At 37.5% G+C, this 24,264-nt stretch overlaps 1 protein-coding gene, 1 long non-coding RNA gene, 1 other non-coding gene and 1 pseudogene across 3 annotated transcripts; all 4 read right to left on the minus strand.

The window, feature by feature from the left end:
• Positions 1 to 8,545: 8,545 nt before the first annotated feature.
• LOC118489560 lies at positions 8,546 to 8,652 on the minus strand. The gene has a single exon (XR_004887581.1). It is a non-coding gene; the product is annotated as a small nucleolar RNA R71 (small nucleolar RNA).
• Positions 8,653 to 9,874: 1,222 nt separating this feature from the next.
• Positions 9,875 to 11,490, minus strand: LOC118488808 (annotated as a pseudogene).
• A 1,896-nt stretch (positions 11,491 to 13,386) lies between these two features.
• LOC118489145 lies at positions 13,387 to 14,181 on the minus strand. The gene is made up of 3 exons (XR_004886402.1): positions 13,948 to 14,181; positions 13,808 to 13,886; positions 13,387 to 13,730 (listed from the first exon to the last, which is right to left on the minus strand). It is a non-coding gene; the product is annotated as an uncharacterized LOC118489145 (long non-coding RNA).
• A 5,750-nt stretch (positions 14,182 to 19,931) lies between these two features.
• Positions 19,932 to 23,898, minus strand: LOC110921167 (indole-3-acetic acid-amido synthetase GH3.10). The gene is made up of 4 exons (XM_022165447.2): positions 23,547 to 23,898; positions 22,700 to 22,801; positions 21,743 to 22,569; positions 19,932 to 20,712 (listed from the first exon to the last, which is right to left on the minus strand). The coding sequence occupies exons 1-4, from the start codon at positions 23,846 to 23,848 to the stop codon at positions 20,177 to 20,179; spliced, it is 1,767 nt and encodes a 588-aa protein (XP_022021139.1). The 5' UTR covers positions 23,849 to 23,898; the 3' UTR covers positions 19,932 to 20,176.
• Positions 23,899 to 24,264: the final 366 nt, after the last annotated feature.

Consider the following 24,264-nt stretch of genomic DNA (forward strand, 5'->3'; position numbering starts at 1 on the left):
TCAAATTAACAAAAGAAGCAAAAAGACAGCAAAATCTAACATAAATACAAGAAAAGGAACAAAAGTGGAATGCCCGACCCATCGACATCATCTTCCCAAGCAAAACTAAGAAAACAGAAGACTGAACACGCCCCGTGCTCAGCGAGCACAGGGCCGTGCCCAAGTAGCAGCAGAAAAGACAAACCTTTAGAAGCTTCTACTGCCCACCACGGGGCCGTGCCCAGCGGACACGGGGACGTGGTCAACTTCCTGCAGGCGCATTTATTGTAAGTGCGAATTACAATTAATGAAGAGAGAGACGAGGATGGACACGGGGCCGTGCCCGAACTTCTGTTCAGCCTATAAATAGGAGTGCTTGGAGCCATTTCAACTCATCCCTTGGCACACCACATCTCTCTCACCTCACCCACCACCCACCACCACCATAACACCATCATCCACCACCATCATCCATTGTCCGTCATAGAGTGTGTGAGTCGTCTCGGGATCCAAGATTGATCGTAAGAGTTCTTGACAATCAAAGGCCATGTTTGCCTAAGTCTCTTACATCACTTGGTGAAGACAAGTGTTTAGTGTAATACTTTTTATTTTTAATCTTTTGGACTTTTTAATTGGTTTTGTATTAATGACTTTAATTACTAGTTTCTTATGTTGAAGGTGATTCTTCCTTATCGTTTGTTCGTGGTGTCTTGGCATTATTTTACTGTCTATATAAATAAAAGATTTTCACCATTCATATCTCCATGGTCTATATGGAGGTATGTTGGCTACCTGGTTGGGGGTTAAGGGAACGGTTTGGTAAGAATCTTGCCATTGATCAGTGTATAGATCCTGCAAAGGACCTGGGTCAAATTTAGTAGGACCTCATTCAATGCCCAAAGGTATTGGATGGCGGGGGTCCAAAATCTTTGATCCCCTCATAAGTTAAACTACTATTAAAACTTTAACCCAGCTACTTAGGACTGTATCCCTGCTGACTCAGACTACTTAGCTGAGGGTAACGTCGCCTTCAAAAGAGGGGCCTACCACATTATGCATTAATAACTTAATTAATCATCTTTCAATAATCCGACCCTTTATGATTGTATCCTTGCTGACTCAAACTACTGGGTTGAGGGTAACGTCACCTTCAAAAGAGGGGCCCACTACAATAATTAAGATAATCTCTTAAATAAGTGCAAAAGTGCGAAAATAATCAAAGGTTACACTAACACACGAGTCGGATCCAAGTGATTCATCTTGTCTATCTGTTTTTATTTTTATTTTATTTTCAGCATTTTAGTTAGTTTTATTTTCTTAGTTTAAAAGTCTTTTTCTAACATTTTGATTTGATTATACGTTGAGGATAAACCGGTACTAAAAGCTCTTGTGTCCTTGGACGACCTCGGTATCTTACCAACACTATACTACGTCCACGATGGGTGCACTTGCCCATATGTGTGTTTAGTGTTAGTAAATATCGTGTTTTATAAATTTAAAACTTGTCTAAAAAGTGTAAAAGAGCTTAAAATACATACCTAAAACATATATACACTAACACGCATCAAGTTTTTTTGGCGCCGTTGCCGGGGACACAAGGATTTTAAGAAAGTTAGGAATCAACGACCTAATCATTTTTTTTATTTTCTTTTTATTTTTTAGGATTTTCTGAAATTTTTCAGCTTCTGTAGAGCTCAGCACGGGCCGTGCCTGGTCGGACACGGGCCGTGCCCAGCAGTGTTACTGGCAGTTTTTAGTTTTTCGAGTTACAGAAGGCTGACCACGGGGCCGTGTCGGTGCAACACGGGGCCGTGTCCAACTTTCCAGTAACAGAGATCCGGAAAACAATCACTGTAACTCCGACCGCGGGCCGTGTTCACTGAGCACGGGGCCGTGGTGAACTTTCTGACCAACATTCTTTTTTGTTTTTCTTGCAGGACTTGGAACCAGACGCCACCTCTACGTAGTGTATGAGCTCCAGTTCTAATAAAGACATAAAAGAACCTCTAGAAGAACCCAAACACTTTCTCAGAAAAAGACTAAAAGCTAAAAACCAAGAGAAGGTTTCGGGGGACCCACTTCCAAAGGCGGACCAACGTACCCTCATGGGCGCCGTAGGTAATCTCGGCGCCGCTATCAATGCACCGAATGTTGAAGCCAACAACTTCGAACTTCGGCCACATTTGATACAGATGCTTCAAAACTCTGCAACCTTTCATGGGCTTGCGGACGAGGATCCCCATCTACATATTACTAATTTCTTAGAAATATGTGATACCTTTCGGATCAATGGAGCATCAAATGACGCCATCCGCCTTCGAATGTTTCCATTTTCACTAAAAGACCAAGCAAAAGCTTGGCTTAACGCCCTCCCAGTTGGTTCGGTAAACACCTGGGATGAGCTAGCCCAAAAATTTCTATATAAGTATTTCACTCCCGCTAAAACGGCTAAATTAATGACTGAAATTAATACATACTCGCAAGAGGAGGGGGAATCCTTATATGAAACTTGGGAAAGGTTCTAGGAGCTATTACGAAAGTGTCCCCGTCACGGTCTTGCGGTGTGGCAACAAGTATCCACTTTCTATAATGGATTGTTGCCACATACTAGACAAACACTTGACTCTAGCTCCGGGGGACTTTTAGGTAATCGCCGCCCGCATGAAATATATAATCAAATTGAGGAAATTGCTCAAACCAATTTCCAGTGGCACACTCCCCGAGGCAATAAATCTATTGCCCCGGGCGCCCATAAGGTTGATGAAAGCACTTCTTTACAAGCCCAAATCGAGGCCCTTTCTTCTAAAATTAAAAAGTTAGAGATGACAAAAATAGTCTCGGTTATGGCTTGTGAAGGGTGTGGTGGGCCACATGAAAATTGGAGTTGTATGAAAGAAACAGATGATCAACCAGAATCGGTAAACTACATTGATAATAGAACTAGGCCGTCGGGTTCTCCAACGGGCACCTACAACCAAGGATGGCGTAACCACCCTAACCTTGGTTGGAGAGAACCCGACAATAGTAGTAACCAACAAAGCCTAAATCAACGAACAAACTTTCAACAACCAAGAAATGAGTCACAAAATTTCCCTCAACAACAAGGTGGACGAGAAAGGCTTGAAGATACTATATCTCGCCTCATCTCCGACACTGAAAAGAAAAACTCGGATAGGTTTCTACAATTAGAATCAAATTTTAGAAATCAACAAGCTAGTATACAAAACATCGAAAAACAAATAAATCAACTAGTCCAAAATTTCTCCGAGAGACCGCAAGGCGCGTTACCAAGTAATACCGAAACAAACCCAAAGGCACAAGTTCATCTCATAACGCTACGGAACCGTACCATGGGTCCCGCAGAAGGCCCACCGCCTACTGAGGAAATCGCAACACCGCCCTAACAAGAGATGGTTTCTCCTCCATCACCGGAGCCCACCAAGGCTCCTCAGGTTCCGTACCCCGGTAGGTTAATCCATCAAAAGACCAATGAGCAATTCGCAAAATTCGAAAGTCTACTAAAACAATTGCATGTCAACATTCCTTTCATTGACGTCCTAACCCAAATGCCTAAATACTCAAAATTCATGAGGGACTTCCTCACTCATAAAAGGAAAATTGAATCATTGCAATTAGTTAACTTAGGCGAAGAATGCTCCGCCCTCGTACTTAACAGACTCCCCCAAAAGAAGATTGATCCCGAAAGCTTCACAATTCCTTGCTCGATTGGGGACTCCCCCATTCGAAATGCACTAGCTGACCTTGGGGCTAGCATTAACTACATGCCCGCATCAATGTTCAAAAGACTCGGCTTAGGAAAAACGAGTCCTACAAAGATGAGTATACAACTTGCTGATCGATCTGTCAAATTCCCGCAACGTGTCGCTGAAAATCTACTAGTCAAAGTCGACAATTTCGTCTACCCGGCCGACTTTGTCATACTTGATATGGAAGAAGACACCGAATTCCCCCTCATACTAGGGAGGTCATTTCTAGCCACCGCACAAGCAGTGGTAGACATGAATGACAGAACACTCACTTTAAAATATGGGGATAAGGAAGTGAAGTTCGGGGTTGGGAAGAGAATAGAGGACGATGACCCGGTCAATTACATGAAGGTTATTGATTTGAGTTTGGATGATGCTCTCCGACGGTGCAACATGGGATGCAAAACATCCCGCTCGGAAAACATATAACCTCACCTTGGGTCTAGCCAAGGACCCTTATAAACGTGGCGCACCACGGAGGCATTCCGCGAAACTATCCTTAGTTTAGTTTAATCTTTTAGTTTTAATTTGCAGAAATAAAACACACTCGGGATGGTCAAGGATAGCAAGGGAAATGAGAAACATAGCTCCATGCACGAAAACAGGGCCATCCGACAACAATTTCTTCATTACAGTAAGCTCAGCACGGGCCGTGTTCACCCAACACGGCCCCGTGCTGCACACTCTGCAGCAAATCGCCCAATTCAGGTAACTGGACACGGGGCCGTGTTCATTGAACACGCCCCCGTGCCCATGCTTCTGTTACTTTTCTTAAATTTTTGTCGCTGGCACCTGAACACGGGGCCGTGCTCGGTCCCCACGGGGCCGTGTCCAGACTGCCAGTAACATAAAATTTTGCTTTTAACACCATTTTACACATTCAATCAACCTAAAAGTTATTTTTGGGACACATTGAGGACAATGTGTAATTTAAGTGTGTGGGGATGCTAAAACCTTGAATTTTGCAAGTCCTAATAACAAGCCTTACACAAAACTCTATTGGAACCGCTAATCACCCCAAATTTTTTCAAAAAATTTTCTTTTTTTTTTTACTTGTCTAAGTTTAAGTTGGGAATTCAAGTCTTAACAAGGTTATATTTTTACAAGTTTACAACCAATAGCGTCGTGATAAAAAGAACCAACATAAGAAAATTATGAAAAGGCATGACAAACTTAGTTAAAATTTGATTATATATACTTGATCACATAAAAAACCCTTTTCCCACAAAAGTGAGTTTTGAGCCTTTAACGAGCATACAAATATATATCTTTACACTAAATGCTCATTTTTCGTTTCTTGTGTGAATAGCCGCTTGGTTCGTACGACTCTAGAACTTGCCACAACAATACATTACCGGTCCTTACCAACTTAAACCCGAGTAAGTAAATGATGGAGGCATTAGGACTAACCCTTTTTCATTCTACACCATTATTTTTCATTTTTTTACCACCTACCCAAAATCCCCCTAGTTAACCCCTTTGAGCCTAAACCTTTTCATTTCTTAACCCAAAACAACCCTTTTTACCCATCTAAACCTTTATATTTTTAACCCTTTTTTTTAGTAACAACGTTCGGTTCTCTTATGACTTCCTGAAAAAAAAAAATATATATATATATTTTTATATATTTTGATGAAACCAAATAAACAAACAAAGTTTATCAAAAATAACTTTGTTTGAACAATTATCAAAATAAAATAAAAATATGAAAAAAATAAAAGTCTTTCAAACCGACGTTTGTTATGCCTTTCGCCCTTTTTACTAACCACTAACCCAACCACCTACCTTTAGCCCAAGCCTAACCCTTCACCCATAAAGTCCTCTTGATATTTACAAAGATATATAGTTAAAAAGGAGGAGGATTGATTGCTTGGCAAGCTTATGGTAGGAGTAAGTTCCATGCCGCTCTCGAGTGATTCACTAAAATAACACCTTCGGCCGAGTGTTGAGTGATCCGCCGTGAGGTATGTGAACTTGTATATAAATGAGATTTTAAAAAAGGTATGTTATGCCCTAATAAGTAATTTATCTTAAGAAACGTTCTTAATAAATCATGCCGAATAGGATTGTAAATACATAAAAATAAAACCTCAATAAAGAATCTTGGAAATCCCGACACTCTATGACAAGCCCAAAAACCTTCTCTTCTACCTATTCCATTTGGGAGTGAATAAAGCCACATTATAAAGAGTTTTGCTTGAGGACAAGTAAAGATTCAAGTGTGGGGGTATTTGATATGCACAAAATGCAACATATAAATTATATCAATTGTGGCATAAAACTAACCCTTTTTTAGTACTAATGTTGGAAAAAGTGTGTTTTTGTCTTCCTTTTGTATTTTCAGGATTAAATGAGCTCAAATTAAAAGAAGAAGCAAAAAGACAGCAAAATCTAACATAAATACAAGAAAAGAAACAAAAGTGGAATGCCCGACCCCTCGACAGCATCTTCCGAAGCAAAATTAAGAAAACAGAAGACTGAACACGCCCCGTGCTCTGCGAGCACGGGGCCGTGCCCAAGTAGCAGCAGAAAAGACAAACCTTTAGAAGCTTCTACTGCCCACCGCGGGGCCGTGCCCAGCGGACACGGGGGCGTGGACAACTTCCTGCAGGCGCATTTATTGTAATTGCGAATTACAATTAATGAAGAGAGAGACGAGGATGGACACGGGGCCGTGCCCGAGCTTTTGTTCAGCCTATAAATAGGAGTGTTTGGAGCCATTTCAACTCATCCCTTGGCACACCACCTCTCTCACACTTCACCCACCACCCACCACCACCATAACACCATCATCCACCACCATCATCCATTGTCCATCATAGAGTGTGTGAGTCGTCTCGGGATCCAAGATTGATCGTAAGAGTTCTTGACAATCAAAGGCCATATTTGCCTAAGTCTCTTACATCACTTGGTGAAGATTGTCTTTTGTGTAATACTTTTTATTTTTAATCTTTTGCACTTTTTAATTGGTTTTGTATTAATGACTTTAATTACTAGTTTCTTATGTTGAAGGTGATTCTTTCTTATCGTTTGTCCGTGGTGTCTTGGCATTATTTTACTGTCTATATAAAATAAAAGATTTTCACCATTCATATCTCCACGGTCTATATGGAGGTATGTTGGCTACCTGGTCGAGGGTTAAGGGAACGGTTTGGTAAGAATCTTACCATTGTTCAGTGTATAGATCCTGCAAAGGACCCGGGTCAAATTTAGTAGGACCTCCTTCAATACCCAAAGGTATTGGATGGCGGGGGTCCAAACTCTTTGATCCCCTCATAAGTTATACTACTATTAAAACTGTAACCCAGCTACTTAGGACTGTATCCCTGCTGACTCAGACTACTTAGCTGAGGGTAACGTCGCCTTCAAAAGAGGGGCCTACCACATTATGCATCAATAACTTAATTAATTATCTTTCAATAATTCGACCCTTTAGTATTGTATCCTTGTTGACTCAAACTACTGGGTGGAGGGTAACATCACCTTCAAAAGAGGGGCTTACTACAATAACTAAGATAATCTCTTAAATAAGTGCAAAAGTGCGAAAATATTCAAAGATTACACTAACACACGAGTCGGATCCAAGTGATTCATCTTGTCTATCTGTTTTTATTTTAATTTTATTTTCAGCATTTTAGTTAGTTTTATTTTCTTAGTTTAAAAATCTTTTTCTAACATTTTGATTTGATTAGACGTTGAGGATAAACCGGTACTAAAAGCTCTTGTGTCCTTTGACGACCTCGGTATCTTACCAACACTATACTACATCCACGATGGGTGCACTTGCCCATATGTGTGTTTAGTGTTAGTAAATATCGTGTTTTATAAATTTAAAACTTGGCTAAAAAGTGTAAAAGGGCTTAAAATACATACCTAAAACATATATACACTAACACGCATCAAGTTTTTTTGGCGCCGTTGCCGGGGACACAAGGATTTTAAGAAAGTTAGGAATCAACGGCCTAATCATTTTTTTATTTTCTTTTTATTTTTTTTTGGATTTTCTTAAATTTTTCAGCTTCTGCAGAGCTCAGCACGGGCCGTGCCTGGTCGGACACGGGCCGTGCCCAGCAGTGTTACTGGCAGTTTTTAATTTTTCGAGTTACAGAAGGCTGACCACGGGGCCGTGTCGGTTCAACACGGGGCCGTGTCCAACTTTCCAGTAATAGAGATCCGGAAAACAATCACTGTAACTCCGACCACGGGCCGTGTTCACTGAGCACGGGGCCGTGGTGAACTTTCTGACCAACATTCTTTTTTGTTTTTGTTGAAGGACTTGGAACCAGACGCCACCTCTACATAGTGTATGAGCTCCAGTTCTAATTAAGACATAAAAGAACCTCTAGAAGAACCCGAACGCTTTCTCAGAAAAAAGACTAAAAGCTAAAAACCAAGAGAAGGTTTCGGGGGACCCACTTCCAATAGCGGACCAACGTACCCTCATGGATTACCTACGACCCACCGTAGGTAATCTTGGCGCCGCTATCAATGCACCGAATGTCGAAGCCAACAACTTCGAACTTCGGCCACATTTGATACAGATGCTTCAAAACTCTGCAACCTTTCATGAGCATGCGGACGAGGATCCCCATCTACATATTACTAATTTCTTAGAAATATGTGATACCTTTCGGATCAATGGAGCATCAAATGACGCCATCCGCCTTCGAATGTTTCCATTTTCACTAAAAGACCGAGCAAAAGCTTGGCTTAACGCCCTCCCAGTTGGTTCGGTAAACACCTGGGATGAACTAGCCCAAAAATTTCTATATAAGTATTTCCCTCCCGCTAAAACGGCTAAATTAATGACTGAAATTAATACATACTCGCAAGAGGAAGGGGAATCCTTATATGAAACTTGGGAAAGGTTCAAGGAGCTATTACGAAAGTGTCCCCATCACGGTCTCGCCACAAACACCAAAATGTTTATAAGAAATAATAGAACAATAGGCCATCTGGTTTAAAACCCCTTGAAAAACGCCATTCAAATAGATTTCCTGCACCCTGGGTTCCAATGGCATACGATGTGAATAAACGCCATAAACGCCAAAATGTTGATACAATGAAACCATTAAAACGCCATTAATTATTGAATTTGGTTAATGCCAAAAATCTTAAAAACCAAAAATTAAAACAACATTGGGAAAAGCGGAACTGGAAAAGTAGAAGATGAAAGGACAAAAAAGCCCCTCTGCCCTTTTCTAAGCATCGTGACACGTGTTGCGCCAGGAAGCGTTCTCACCGTTCTCACACTTTTGAGCGTTTTCTCCCGATCCCGTTTCTATATATATATATATATATATATATATATATATATATATATATATACTAGCCGTTTACTCGCGCGATGCGGCGGGAAACATATCACTTAGGTTGGTTAGTTTAGGGCTATGTACGGGGCGGTTTGGTTTTGAGCCATAACCAAAACCAAATTCACGATGCAACGGATAACACAACATCTGTTAGTAATTCTAAGGGTGTGCATGAGTGCGCCTGGCGCCTTTAATAACTATGGTGGAAGCTAAATTCGTCTCGGTATCCAACTATCTCAGATGGTGGAAGCTAAATTCGTCTCGGTATTACTCTTTTATGTTGACAGCTCCTAAATATGTCCTAAACCGGCCAAAACCCAGAGAAGAAAATGGTGCAGGAAATTAAGTTGTCCCTAAGCAGAGACAATGTGTATAAATACGAATACAAATAAATACATTTATGTGTTACGGTTTCAGGTGGATGTGGGGCCAGTATCAAATTAACTGTTGTAGTCTCTGGATATCAAAATAACCTCCATGTTCACAAACTTGTTGTAATGCGTCTTTTGCTATTCAATGGGTGTAGTTATTAGGAATAGGTATCTCGTTATCTCATGTAAATATGCATGATTGTTTGGTTGTTATGTTAGAAAACTGAGGGTATTTATTTGACCGGCCCGTTATGACCTGATAACCAAACCCGCTTATGTGATTAAATGAATCAAAAAATGATCGCATGAAATGTATGTCAAAAAATGATCGAAAGAGAGGTGGTCATGCAGTTACATAACCGTGTTATGTATCACATTTAAAGCACTATGTACGGATAGTTCTCTATTTAGACTGTGGGGTATGGTGGGGCGTGGGTTGGGGCATGGTGCGACACGTGGACTATGGGACACCCAAGACCAAAAGCCAATTTAAAGGGGTATGGTGGGGCGTGGGTTGGGTGGCATGGAAAAAAAACCAATTTCAAAGGGCTAGTGCTCTTGGCCAATGAGGTTCCGCCATGTCATGTGGTAGCCCCGCCCCACGTGCGGCCTTAAACTCCTGCCCAAGGGGCCACGCCCAAACCCAAGCCCACTCGGGGTGGTGACTTGGGTGTTTCTCTCCAACCCATGCCCCAACCCACGCCCCGTACCCCATAGTCTTAAAACTGGTGTTGTATTACCCGACCCTCTTAGAGACTTTTGCATGTTTTAGCTAAAAAGAAATTAATTTGATACTCAAAATGTAAAATGTGGATGTGAGGCACACCCATGTAATGAGAGACTGTTGTCCTTTTAGCAATGTGTGATCCATAGGTTTCCTTCTTGTCAAAAGTTCTAAAAGAATAACCCCAAAACTGTAGACATCACTCTTTTGAGTTATCTGTCCAGTCATAACATATCTGAGTAAAAACATATGAATCTTTTCATGAAACTAATCAGTAAATACCAACATTATGAACCAGAAAATTAGTGTTATCTGACAATAAGACTTACTCAGGAGCATGGTAACCAAAAGTTCCCAACACCCTTGTTGAATGCAGCCGAGCTGCATTGTCAGAAGATAAATTGCTCAAGCTGAAATCAACTATTTTTGTTTAAAAATCATGAAACACAAGAACATTGCTTGACCTTACATCACAATAGGTGGTTGAGCCTTTTCATGTAAATATTGAAGACCTCTCGCTGCACCATAGGCAATTTTAACTCTAAGCCCAGTTGAGAACTACACCGCCATTTCTCCCTAATTAACATAAATATATGTTTATTACCGTCATATATCATGTACAAACATCAGAAAAGGATGTTTATGATGTGTTTACCGTGTAATATCTCATGCAAACAACCCATGGTTGCATATTGAAATACCAAGATTCGTTTGTTTTTCTCCAAGCAGTAACCACACAGTTGAGAAAAATACTCATTCTTAAGTCTTGAAAACATGGCTAACTGCAGACACCCAAAATTAAACAATATAAATTATAAAACCATATACGTTAACACTCTATTTTAAAAAAGAGCAAAATGTCATTTTCGTCCCTGAGGTTTGGCCAGTTTTGCGACTTTCGTCTAAAGGTTTATTTTTCTGCATCTGGATCCAAAAGGTTTGAAATCTTGCCATTTTCATCCAACTCATTAACTCCATCCATGTTTCTCCGTTAAGTCAGAGGTATTTCCATCTTTTTTGTTAACTTAATGGGTAATTCGGTCTTTTTCAGGGGTATTCGGTCTTTTAACATAAAATGAAAAAGACCAAATTGTCCTTTAAGCCAGAAAAAATACGGAAATACCTCTGACTTAACAGAGAAAAATGGATGGAGTTAATGAGCCAGATGAAAATGGCAAGATTTCAAACTTTTGGATCCGGATGCGGAAAAAATCCTTTGGACGAAAGTCGCAAAACCCACCAAACCTCAGGGATGAAAATGACATTTTACTCGAAATAACTTAATGCCAATAAGAGTGTGTTACCTTCTTCGATGGTATCACCTGGGAGAACTTTAGCGAGACCCTCGGCTGCTAGCATGTCAGAAAAGGAAGCATACAAATGAACATCCTGCAATTTTTATACATGTAATTAAGAGAAAATGATAGTGGAGAATGTGTAGACAAATATAGTGATATTAATCGAGAAACGAACATCGGCACTGATATGTTAGTTGTTTATCAGCATGTGTATTTTGTTCCTAAAAGTTATAAACAGACCACAACTAATTCAGAGACACACTTATGTTACAAATTCACATCTGATAATACAAGAAATATGACATCAAGACACCTCATTTATGCGAGAAAATAATCGTGCGAAAACACGGGACGTCAATATGACCATATTACCATCCTGTTATCAACAATCTAATCATAAAAACAAATTAGATCTGCAAAAAGCTCAAACAAATATGACCAAATTGCCATCTTGTTAGATATAAAAAAAATCATAGCTTGTGGAGATTAACAAACAGACGATGGTTTCATTTGTTAAAATATTTTAAAAATGAAGGTTAATGGATTTTTTTTAACAAATGCAATCATAACTTGGCGTATGCAAGTAAAACGACAATCAAGAAAGAAAGTTACCTGCCTAAAGCACCAGCAATGAGAGGAGCCGGGTGACTGCCAAGATTCAAATGTGTTTCTCGAATCCACCTTTTGGTAGTTCCTATGAAAATTCAATAGTTGTAGAAGATCCAGTGGCCCCAGGTACGGCTCTCTATAAAAATTCAACAGTGAGGTTGATTAGGAAAAAATATAGCAAAGGGATGATAGATACTTCCTGAAATCCATAATAGAAGTACTTAAGGTCGTGGGGTATGGGGCGAGGGTTTGGGCGTGGGTTGGGGTAAAATGCCCAAGTCACCACCCCGGGGGCTTGGGTTGGGCGTGGGTTTTGGCCGTGGCCCCCATTGGCGTGGGTTTGAAGCTGGGCGTGGGGCTGGCTAGTAAGTGACATGGCAGACTCTCAATGGTCAAACCAAACTCATGCCCTCCAACCCAAGCCCACAAACCCCCGCCCACCATACCGTGTGTTCTAGTGGGTTTCCCATATCTGCCACCCCATTCCACATGTCAACCAATGCCCCAACCCAAGCCCCAACCCCCGCCCCACCATACCCCACGGCATAAAAATAGACATATTGTCATTATAGACCCCCATGTATACCACATGTACACCACTCAACACTCAAAACATTACATATGAGAACTCTACTATTCTATAATCTCTATAACACTTTAGCGGCACTTTTTAATAATCACAAACCTCTATTATAGTAAGTGCCCTAACTCCGTGGTCAAGTGGACCACTCTTTTACTTAAATGATAAGTTTAAACCAGTGACCCAACTCGCCAAAAGTTCAATGAATGGGCATCGAGCAAAGTAAAGTAATTACTTTAAGGATTAATTAATCAAGTTAGATACCTCCATAACTGAGATGTCATCTTTGTTTTCAACTTTTCATGCACCAGTTGAAATTTCTTCATCTGTGAAAACAATTTAACCGATTAGTATTTTAATTTTCGTTTGATAATTTGGTTTATTCAGCAATGTAGCTTTTTTGACCTACATCAGCAATCAAGGTCCTGTTTGACTCATTTTAACTAACCAATTCCAAACCAAACTGAAGAAAACTCTTCATTTTCCACAAGCTTCTCATTCATTGAAATTGATAATCCATTCTTCATCCTCATCTGCAAGTTGGACACCCATCATGATTTGGATTCAGAAACTTTTTTGAATACAATATTTAACAAAATAGTTGTTTATAAAAATGTATTATAAGATCACAAATTGAACAATTTTCACCAAAAATGCAAAAGCTAACAATCTTTCACATTTGTTCATGTATAATAAAATCTTAGTTAGAGGATTTTTAGAGCAGAATAAAATCTAGTATCAAATTATACTAAAAGCTAACAGGTTTTGTTTAACGAAAATTGTTGGAAAACAAATACTCTTGATGAATAGATGCTTTAGATTTTGTTTAGATTTGTTTATAAATTGTTTAGATATATTACTTATCTAGAATAAACCAAACTCAAATATGCATCTAAACTCAAGAATTAAAAGTCACATGTTGCACAAGAGAAAAGTTACCTCGCCTTCCCATATGAAGTAAACTCCATCCGCGGCCTCTCCCTCTCGAACACCATGTTCTTGGGGATCTTGAAAAGGGGAAATCACAACTAATACATGTGCAATTGTGTAATAGATAAACGATTAGGAACATCAAAATCGTAGACGGATCCTGAAAAATCGAAATCTGGTGAACTCAGGAATACATGAAATCGAAAAAAAAAACATTTTTCGGGTGTTGGTTTTCACCTCGTTGCTGGACATTGCTGGAGAAAGCTTGTTTAAGCCCTAGATCGCCGGAATCTCAACTTACGAAACCCTAGTTTTCCTGAAATCAAGCATGAGTTGCGCATCTGAACCAAAACCTCAACAGGGTTGTCGGAACCTACCTCAACCACCATCTACAGCCAGATGCTCGTCTGCCACCAATCTGCTCGAGAATCCCACTGCCGGAACCCTAATCAGCGGATTTTAACACTGCACACCACACCGTCACAGGTTGGGGTCATGGATTTGAATTCGAATGAAAGTAAAACCCTAGATCTAGATCTGGTGAAATCCTTACAGGTTCATGAGTCGCCAGATAGAGAGAGAGAGAGAGAAAAAGGGTTGATGAAGTTTTGTGAGAGTAAATCAAATGAAAGTAACCCTTGATCCGTGTGAGCTGAATATCAACCGTTCAGATCACAATCCGTGTGAAAAGGTGAAAGAAATGGATGGCTGAAGATGAATCAGTTGAAGGGTAAATTATGTTGTGTTTCTTGGTGCTTCAAGTGTTGTACATTGTGCATTGAGGGTGTTTTCAACACATTGTTCAATTACCATTCTGTCCTTCCTATATCCTTATTAAAGTAGTATATATATATATATATATATATATATATATATATATATATATATGTGTGTGTGTGTGTGTGTGTGTATGTGTGTATATAGAATTGGGTTGTGGAGAAAATGTCTAAAACTGTGAAAACAGAGAGAACGATTTTCAGCCACAAGATCTTTGTGATTTGTGTCTTAGATTGATGCGGTGACATTTTTGTAAATAATAGGACCCTTAGAACTACCAAGCAGGGTAAAATGGGAAGATCCTAACAAGGATGTATATGCTAATCACATGTCATTTTCCCCATAATATTTAAACGTCCATAACCTGTTTAGAAGTAATTATTATTTTTTTTTAAATATTACACCATAAAATTCAGCGTTTTCTTATCTTTCAATATATTTTTCGAAAAACAATAAAGTGGTTCTTTTTATGGCGTTTTCAACTTTGTATATTTATAGCGTTTTCAACTTAGTTTTGCATGGTGTTTTTTCTTAACTTGGTGTTTTTACGGCGTTTTCTTATGAATTTGGTGTGTTTATGGCGTTTTCAACTTACTTTTTCATGGTGTTTTTCTAAACTAGGTAATTTGTGGCGTTTCCAAACGGGTATTTCATGGCGTTTTCCTGAACTGAATATTTTTATGGCATTTTTATTTGGAATTTTCTACGGAGTTTTTTTTTTTTTTTGAAAACTCCATAAAAACACCACTTTCACGAACACCCACTTCATGCCATTTTTTTGTAATTTCAAAAGTATAGCAATGGTATACTCGTTGGAAATATAATAAAACAATTGATTTTATGGTGTAGTTTTTTTTTAAATAATCAAGTATAAAAAAGTTATGGGAGTTTAAAAAAGACAGTGGTATATGCATGTGACTTGCATGTGCATGATCTTTGGCATGTGACTGGCATGTGCATGACGTTTTTTACAATATTATCCTTAGTGTATGTTATCACCAGTTTACCACATGTCAACACCAAAATCGTTCTCAACGTTTTCACACATTTAGACGTTTTCTCCAAATATTGCACCTATATATATATATATATATATATATATATATATATATATATATATATATATATAGGATGAGGATCATTACAGAACACTATTTATTGCGAGAACAAAAAGAACAACTATAAATCACTAAATTTTGTGATTTAAGGTTCATGTTTTTTGAATTTTATGTTTCTTACATTCATATGTGTATGATATATACATAAAAAACCATATATTTTTACCTACACATAACTTACATACATGTAGCTAATTTAACCTACACAAAACCTACATATGTGTAGGTTATATAAAAATAGAAAAATTTTCATATTTTGTTTTGAATTCTAGTATGAGAAACAATAAATTTTACATTTGTAACATTTTCATTTACTTTTTAGGCTTTTAGGATTGAAGAAATCGGTGAGTCGTTTTGTTCTGTGTGTTCTCGCAATATTTAGTGTTCTGTATAGAACCTTCCCCTATATATATATATATATATATATATATATATATATATATATATATATATATATATATATATATATATATATATATATATATATATATATATATATAGGGCAGGGTTCCAGCGTGAACAACCTCCCAAGAGTGAACTGCGTGAACAGATATGGACCCTTGATTTCCTTTTTAGTTGTTAAGGGTATGATTGTAATTATATAAAAAATTAGATTTAAATCATTATTTTAATAATTGAATTAAGTTACATCTTTCCTAATTTAAATTCATTATATTTATTTAGTAATAAGATAATTATCAAAACAAACAACAAATCACCAGATTTCAATTTTAATTTTTATTTCGGATTTCATCACCACAATTCAAATTTTGATTTTTAAGATCCACGTAACCTTCATATTTCAACGGTATACAAATGTGTACTTGGATATAAATAGAACAGTACACATGTGTACTCAGCATCGTACAAATGTGTACAGTAATTCACAGGTGTACATCAACATTCAATACAAAAAAAAAAAAAAATCCGTGATATCACAAAAACAGACGATATATTCATGTGTACATCGAATTAAAAAGAGGGAAAAATCAGAATACACATATGTACATCGCATTTAAACAAATAATTATTTTAATAATTGAATTAAGTTACATCTTTTCTAATCCTTTATTTGATTTTTGAGAGATTTATGCAATCAATTTAAGAGGATAATTGATTACTTGATTTGTGAGAGATTTATGCAATCAATATAAGATTGAAATTACACATATACCCTTTTTGTATTTAATTAAATGGAAAAAATCAGCCAAATAATTACCATCATGCCACTCACTTTAATCTCAAGATGATAAAAATCAAGGGTCCAGATCAGTTCACGCAGTTCACTCTTGGGATTTTGTTCACGTTTGAACCTAATCCTATATATATATATATATATATATATACATGTAAATAATGTTTACTATTAAACATATTAATTTTCTAGATTAAGGGTATATAGGTAAATTTAACATTTTTAAATTAAGAAACTAAAATTAATGCACATGTAACTTCCTCCCGTCTTTTTTAAACGTCAATAACTTTTTATGCATAACTTAAAAAAAATTACACCATAATAACGAGCGTTTTTTATCTTTAATATGAGTACCATATTGCTATACTTGAGAAAAAAATATGTTTCGATCATTTGTTTAGTCCATGAATGGTGTTATATACTTACTGAATGGTGTTATATGCTTACTGCATGGTGTTATATACTTGCTGAATGGTGTTATATACTTGCTGAATGGTGTTATATACTTACTGAATGGTGTTATATACTTGCTAAATGGTGTTATATACTTGCTGAATGGTGTTTATAGAGATCTTTTAAAAAAATCAAGTTCCTATAATTAAGGTGGCGGTTATGGGAAATTTTTAATTAATTGAATTAATGATAAAATTACTTGTTTACCCTTTTAAATTAATTTAGATTCAGGACACATGTTATCTTCACAATATTTCTCACCTTACTCATACTTTTAACCTTTTTTACAATAAGCTTACCCTATATATATATATATATATATATATATATATATATATATATATATATATATATATATATATAGGACAAGGATTCGTTAGAAACCACCCTTTATTGCGAGAACCGCGAGAACCAATATGAAAACAACCAAAAATACCTAAAAATAGCTAAAAAACACACAAAATGTTTTTTTTAATAATTTTTATTAAAAAACCGCTACTTTTAGTAGCAATTTTTTTTTATTTAATTTTTTTTTGCCTACTAAAAGTAACGATTTTAACTTAAAAAATATTAAAAAAAAACTTTTTTTGTGTGTTTTTTTGATTTTTTTAGGTTTTTTGAGGGTTTAGTTTTTAGCATTTTAGCTTGGGGGGTTTAGGTTTTTGGGAGGGGGGTGGGGGGGTTAGGTTTTTTTTTTTTTTTTTTTTTTTTTTGGGGGGGGGGTGGGGGTTAGGTTTTTTTTAGATTTTTTTTTAGCTATTTTAGGTTGTGTTCACATTGGTTCTCGCAATAAAGGTGGTTTTCGTATGAATTTTACCCTATATATATATATATATATCATATTTTTATAGTATTTTTCTTTTTCATATAAATAACCTAAATAATCTCTCTTATCTCACACCCCGAAATAGGGATGTTCATGAACCGATCCGATCCGATCGAGGGTCTGCTCATGCTCGGATTGAATTACAACTGATCCAATCCGATCGAATCGAATTTGCAAAACCGAGCACAAAAGTGATGCTCATGCTCGGATTGAATTTGAATCGATCGGATCATTTTTGCTCGGTTTCGCTCGGTTTTTATCAAATCCTAACTAAAATTGAGCAGATCGTTTTCGCTCGATTGAATTATAAGGCTGTGTTCAACAAAAACAAATCCTAACTTAATTAAAACATGTCCAACACTTTACTAACAAAAGCAATACATAACTAAAATCATGATTCTAAAAATGTTCTTAACAATATCAAGAAGCACAAAATAAAGTGCGAAATACAAATTGTCATTTAGTTCAAAAGCCATAAACTTCTGGTGTTAGATTTTGGTGTGTGGCAAGGCAAGTGGCAGCGGCGATATGCAGATCTTCGAAGTTCGAACAATCAGTTTATGAGTATTGTTTTAGGAATTAGGGATTTAGAGTTAGATTTTGATATTAACTATTAAGTTGGGCTAGTATATATTTTGGGCTTTTAATTTTTTTTGGGCTAGTATATTTTTTGGGCTTTTAATCTTAAAATCTATAATATATATATATATATATATATATATATATATATATATATATATATATATATATATATATATTATTAACAAAAATAATTCGAGCGAAACCGAGCGATCGATGAGCGAGCGGACCTATGCTCGTTCTTGGATTGAATTTGAATCGAACCGATCCGAGCGACTCATTTGCAAACTGAGCAGGAATCGAACAAGCATTTTTCGAGCGATCGTCGAGCGATCCTCGATCGTCGAGCAGTTTGGACAGCCCTACCCCGAAATTGAAGCCCTGATCAACTCATTACTCTCATCTCCAGATCCGAATCAATTCGATGATAGAGAGAGAGAAAGAGAGAGTGAGAGAGAGAAAGATAGGGAGCGAAGATTAATACATCTGGTGACTTGCGGATGACATGAGTAGACAACTTCATTGTGTTTCTTGTTTAGATCTGTTTAAAAAAACAATATTGTTCTTGGATTGGTTTCATTGTTTTCTTGTCCAAATCTGCAAACGAAAGGTGGGTTTCACTTTTTATGGGTTCTGATTTGAGGTTGGGTTCCAATTTGGGGATGGTTTTTTTATTTGCCAGCTAGTTTCACTAGAGGTGGGTTTGACGGTGGTGGTGATGGTGGTTGTTGACGATGGAGAAGATAGGGTGTATAGAAAGAGAAGAGAATGGAGAGATTTAAGGGGTTAGATGAGGCCGCCGGAGATAGCGCAAGGTGGTGGGGGTGGTGACGGTAGGTGGTGGTCTGTGGCGGAGTTTGACCAAAAGTTTCGAGGGGGCGGAAAGTCATGGGACCTAATTTATATATTGTATAAATATTTAGACAAAATAATTAGGGGGACAAACCTATATAATTTTAAAATTTTCGGACGAAAAATTGAAAATTTTACACTTCTAATCGAAACATTCTGAGGGCGGGTGCACCCCCGACTTTACACTATCCTCCGCCGTTGGTGGTGGTGGTGGTTGTTGGTGATGGAGAAGAGAGAGAGTGTAGATAGAGAGTATAGAAAGAGAAGAGATAGTGTAGATAGTTATGGGTTTTGTTATATAATATAATCTTTATTTGTAATTTTACCATAATACCCGTAGTTTATTACTTGAAGTTACCAACATACCCTTCCTGTTAACAAACATTTTATATGGAGTTAGTGTCGGGGAGCTGATTGAAAAAAACATAATAAACCATTGAAGGAAAAATGACACTTTTAAAAAAATTGTGGCAAAACCGTCAAAACGGTAAAACCACATGTAGCAAAACAACAAAAGTTAACTCTAATAGTAGTATAATGTAATATACTAAAGAATCATGATTCAGTATAATGATACTCGTGTTAGTTATAATTAAGAAAGTTGTGGAACATCTTCGTAACCGCGGCATTGTACACTACTTGTCTCAAAATAAAAGCGGCCATAATTTATTTGATGCAACTCTTACAAGCATGCACAACTTTTTTTGGTTAAATTATTGCAACCAAATTACTTAAATATTATTTCCCTGATGTGACTTTGTATACCACTCTCGATCGATTAAATAGTCTTCATGGGCACAAGTGGATCACTTGTAAGCTGTACTATGAAACCTTTTGATAGCACATAGATTTAACATCTTTAATAGAACCTTATTTGTGATGCACCTGGGAGTCTTGAACTGGCTCATTGTTGCACCATTGCCAATAAAGTGTTCCATGATCTTCCTGAAGGTACCCCGTTCAACTATACAAAGCTCTAAAGGTCCAATTGAGTTGGTTTTCCTAGAGACAACATAGCCATGATCCACAAATGCTGCATCCATTTCCTTGCAACATCGAGCTAGAACGTGTTCATTGACTTCACCCTTGATCTCCCAATAAACTACATAGTGGCCGGGGGGGTCTGCGATGTTGGCGTGGCTTGTGAAATCGACTAGCTTAGCTCCAGACGTAAGAAGTGGTTGAGAACCCTTCTGGACTGCCAGTTGAAGGTCAATTTCGGTGTTTTTATCGATATTTATTGTTAAGACTAGTTTTCTCCTGCATAAAAACTTGAGTTTTGGGGTTTCTTCGTAAAAACCAGCCACTTCCACTACATCTCCTAATCTATATCTGTAAAGACCTGGAATTGAAAGACTGTGTATTAGTTATATATATCAACCATAAACTTACTATATGAACGCATCGACGAAAATTAAACGGTAGAGGACTATGATATAAGTCCTAACCTTCTTGCCATTCGACAAAATCCTCAAATCGTTCGGTGGAAGCTCAAACGGCCATTTGAAAATGGTGTTGGAATAACTAAGGGTCTGACTATTCTCACATCCCAATATATATCTATGTATGCATAGAGAGAGATAGAGCAGAGGGATGTGTGAATATTAACTCTCTTAACTACTTATCGGTGACATGTGTAACAGACTCCTGATAAATTTTTGTTGCTTGTGGCAGAAAGTCTGCTTTTAATTTCTTAATATATAATTAAATAGAGACTTTAGTGATGATAATGTACTTTCTACTATATATGAATTGGAGGGACCGATAATATAAAGATTTCTGCCTCAGAAAAGAGAAGAAATGGGTGAGGGTTGATAAATAGTACACCCCTTTTTTGTTGGTTTCATTATAACAGATGGAATGCATAAACAAATATCCTTGGTGTTAAATTCGTCCAGCTGGATCAGTACAACAGTTTAAAGTGTATCCAAATTCATAGGAAAGAACTTAAGGGACCGCTTGCTTGTTTATTTTAGAATTTCTCCAGGGCACAAAATGTAAGATATCCGGTCCTACTTAATTAAGATAAGTTTTTGTTTCAACTATAACAATTTAATACTTTTGTGTTGATCTAATTTAATAGTGAAAAAACAACGTTTCTTTAACAGGGCTTCATTCCAAAATATCTATGTTAGTTTCTCTTATGAAAAAGATCGATAGTTTGTCTTGTTATATATCGTGAGGTTTTTCTTTATTTCTTGCTTTGTCTTCGCATGAAGATGCTTTCAAACATTTGATCCGTAGCTGGCCGTGACACCGCTAGACGGTTACTGGTGGCCCAAGATAACGTTTAACTTATGATATTCTTGACAACCAAAAATATACACATGATAATTCTAATAGCTAGAGTGGGTTAATATTGAAGAATTTACCTGTGAAAGTCGTTAGCACAATCTCGTATTGTTGACCAATGTTCACCTTGGATAAAGGAACTGGATCATCTTCTTGGTAGTCATCAACAGCTCCAACAACCGTATCACAAGCTTGACGATGCAATGGTATGAACTCAAAGTAAGAAAATGTTGGAACCACCGTGAACGTCACATTCTCTGGTGCCGAAGAAGGGTCCATGTTCACTCCGATCCAGCTCTCCGTGGACCCGTACTCCGCACTCACTAATGGTAAATGGTCCCCTGAGTAATGCTTCAGTTTCTCCAAGTAGGGTTGCATTGAACCAGTCATTATGGAGTACACATATTTGGCATTGGGCCACAGCTTAGGGATCAAACCGTACCAATCTGATTCTTCCAACTCCTCACATTGTGAGCTTACCCATGTCGCCAAATGCGGGTTGGGTTCGATTATATCCAGAACCGATGTTCGGATACCTGGGAGGGTGATTCTAGGACTTAAAGTTCCGTGAAAAAGATCATTGCATAGTTCTCTCCAGTATTCTTCGAAAAAGCCAAGTGCTTGAACGATGCAATGGGCGAAAGTGGAAGTGACGAATTCGACTTGTGGAGAGTAAAAGAGACCGAGAAGGAAGTGACAATACGTTGATTGTTTGTAGTCCCCACTGAAGATGACTTCCTGTGGGCTGCAAGTGAATGAGTTTGTTTGTTGCTGCTTAAGTTTAAACTCTTGGCTTGCAAAGTAATGGGTTGTGGCTGTTCCTGCTGATATCCCACCCTTTGTTTTGAATTGTTTGCTGCCGTAGATAAACTCAAGAATCTTGCCTCCTTCTCTCATAGGATAAACCCTTCATGAAATATATATATATAGATATCAGAAATAAAGTGAAGTAGGATCAACCCTAGACATATATAAATCTAGTAATCAATGTTATAAACAGAAAATAAATTAAAGGAAATCTTGAGAAAAGATTAGACCTTGATCTGTAAGCTGCAGCCAGCTTGAAGATTTGTAGAGTCGTCTTGGAGCTATGGGAAGTGTAAGGAACATACTTTTGTCTTCCTTCAGTTGTTCCAGAGCTATGCAACCCATCCCAAAAGAATTTAGACATGACAAAATGAAATAAGCATAGCAACTAAAAGGCTTGTAGCATGTGGGTATCAAAGTGTTTAGTAAAGGTGTTTCTCCGTAAGTGGTAAAGTTCCCCCTTAAGAGGTGAAGAGTTTAGTCTCATGGACTTAATTAATTTGTTGTAGATTTAGAAGTAGGTTTAGAAAGATGTGAGTTAGTAAAGGTTTAGAGGCATCAAGGTGCTTAGCAAAGGTATTCCTCCGTAAGTAGTGACGTTCCCCCTAAGCGGTGAAGGGTTTAGTCTCATGGACATTGTTGTAGATTTAGATGGATGAGAATTAGTCAAGGTTTAGAGGGATGTGATCGTTAGTAAAGGTGTTCCTCCGTGAAAGGTTTAGTTGACAAACATTGTTGTAGATTTTAAAGTAGGTATAGACGGATGCAAGTTACTAGTTTGGAAAAAAAAATATAATTAACATTAATTAATGGGAGTTAATATTCACATATCTCTCTCTCCTCTATCCCTCTCTATACATACATAGATATATATTGAGAGAGATAGAGTAAAAAAGGGCGTGAAAATAATATGTATAGATGTTAGAATAGTGAGAGCCTTCGTTAATTCATCAAAAAGTTTCTTATTATGTTCCCCCGGCCGGTATGAGTTTGCGGTTAAATAAGCACACCATCAGTTTTATATCATCCTATATATGTATATAAGCTAATTTTGTCACAAACGAATGGATACCGTACCTTAATGAGAGAGTAGTGATGGGTTGTTTGGTGAGTAAAGGGGAGGTCTCCCCATCTGCAATCCTCTGAATATAAGGGTCTAAATCTGCATGGGAAGCCAGTGGCACCATGGATTCATAAAGAGACTGCAATGCTTCTGCATCCATGTTATGAACATCGATATCTCCCAACCATTTCTTCAGATACTCAGCCCCATGATTCATTTCCAGAATCGTCTTCAGTGTTTCCGCCTGAACATTCCTAGCATTTCTTGCCACTTCTTGGAACCAACGCATCATATCATCACTGGAACTTGTATCCATTATTAGATTGGAACTGAACCCCCTCTCTCTCTCTCTCTCTCACCAGGTAAAATGAGAGAGAGAGATGACTGAACCCCAATATATATGATTATAAAGAAAAATATCTGTAGGTGGGGACTACCTTTTTACAAGTCGAAAGAACTCTATACCATACAAGTCGTTTTCGTCTCTACTCTATATCGGGCTGCAAACCTGCATAGAATCAATGTGAGCTAGGGCTGCTAAGTGTACCCCTTCATCCCCTAGCTAACAGCTCATAGTACTGACGTGGAATACATAATTTTAAAAGGGTGAAACTACTTGCAAATCATTTGTGTCAATTTGGACACTTTAGCATTTATATTTTTTACGTGACCTATAGAAATACATAAAATTCAGTGTCTAGCACACAATTTCAGGAGATATATACACCACGT

The sequence above is a fragment of the Helianthus annuus genome, chromosome 17, assembly GCF_002127325.2.
Source record: "Helianthus annuus cultivar XRQ/B chromosome 17, HanXRQr2.0-SUNRISE, whole genome shotgun sequence".
In the NCBI taxonomy this organism is placed as follows: Eukaryota; Viridiplantae; Streptophyta; class Magnoliopsida; order Asterales; family Asteraceae; genus Helianthus; species Helianthus annuus.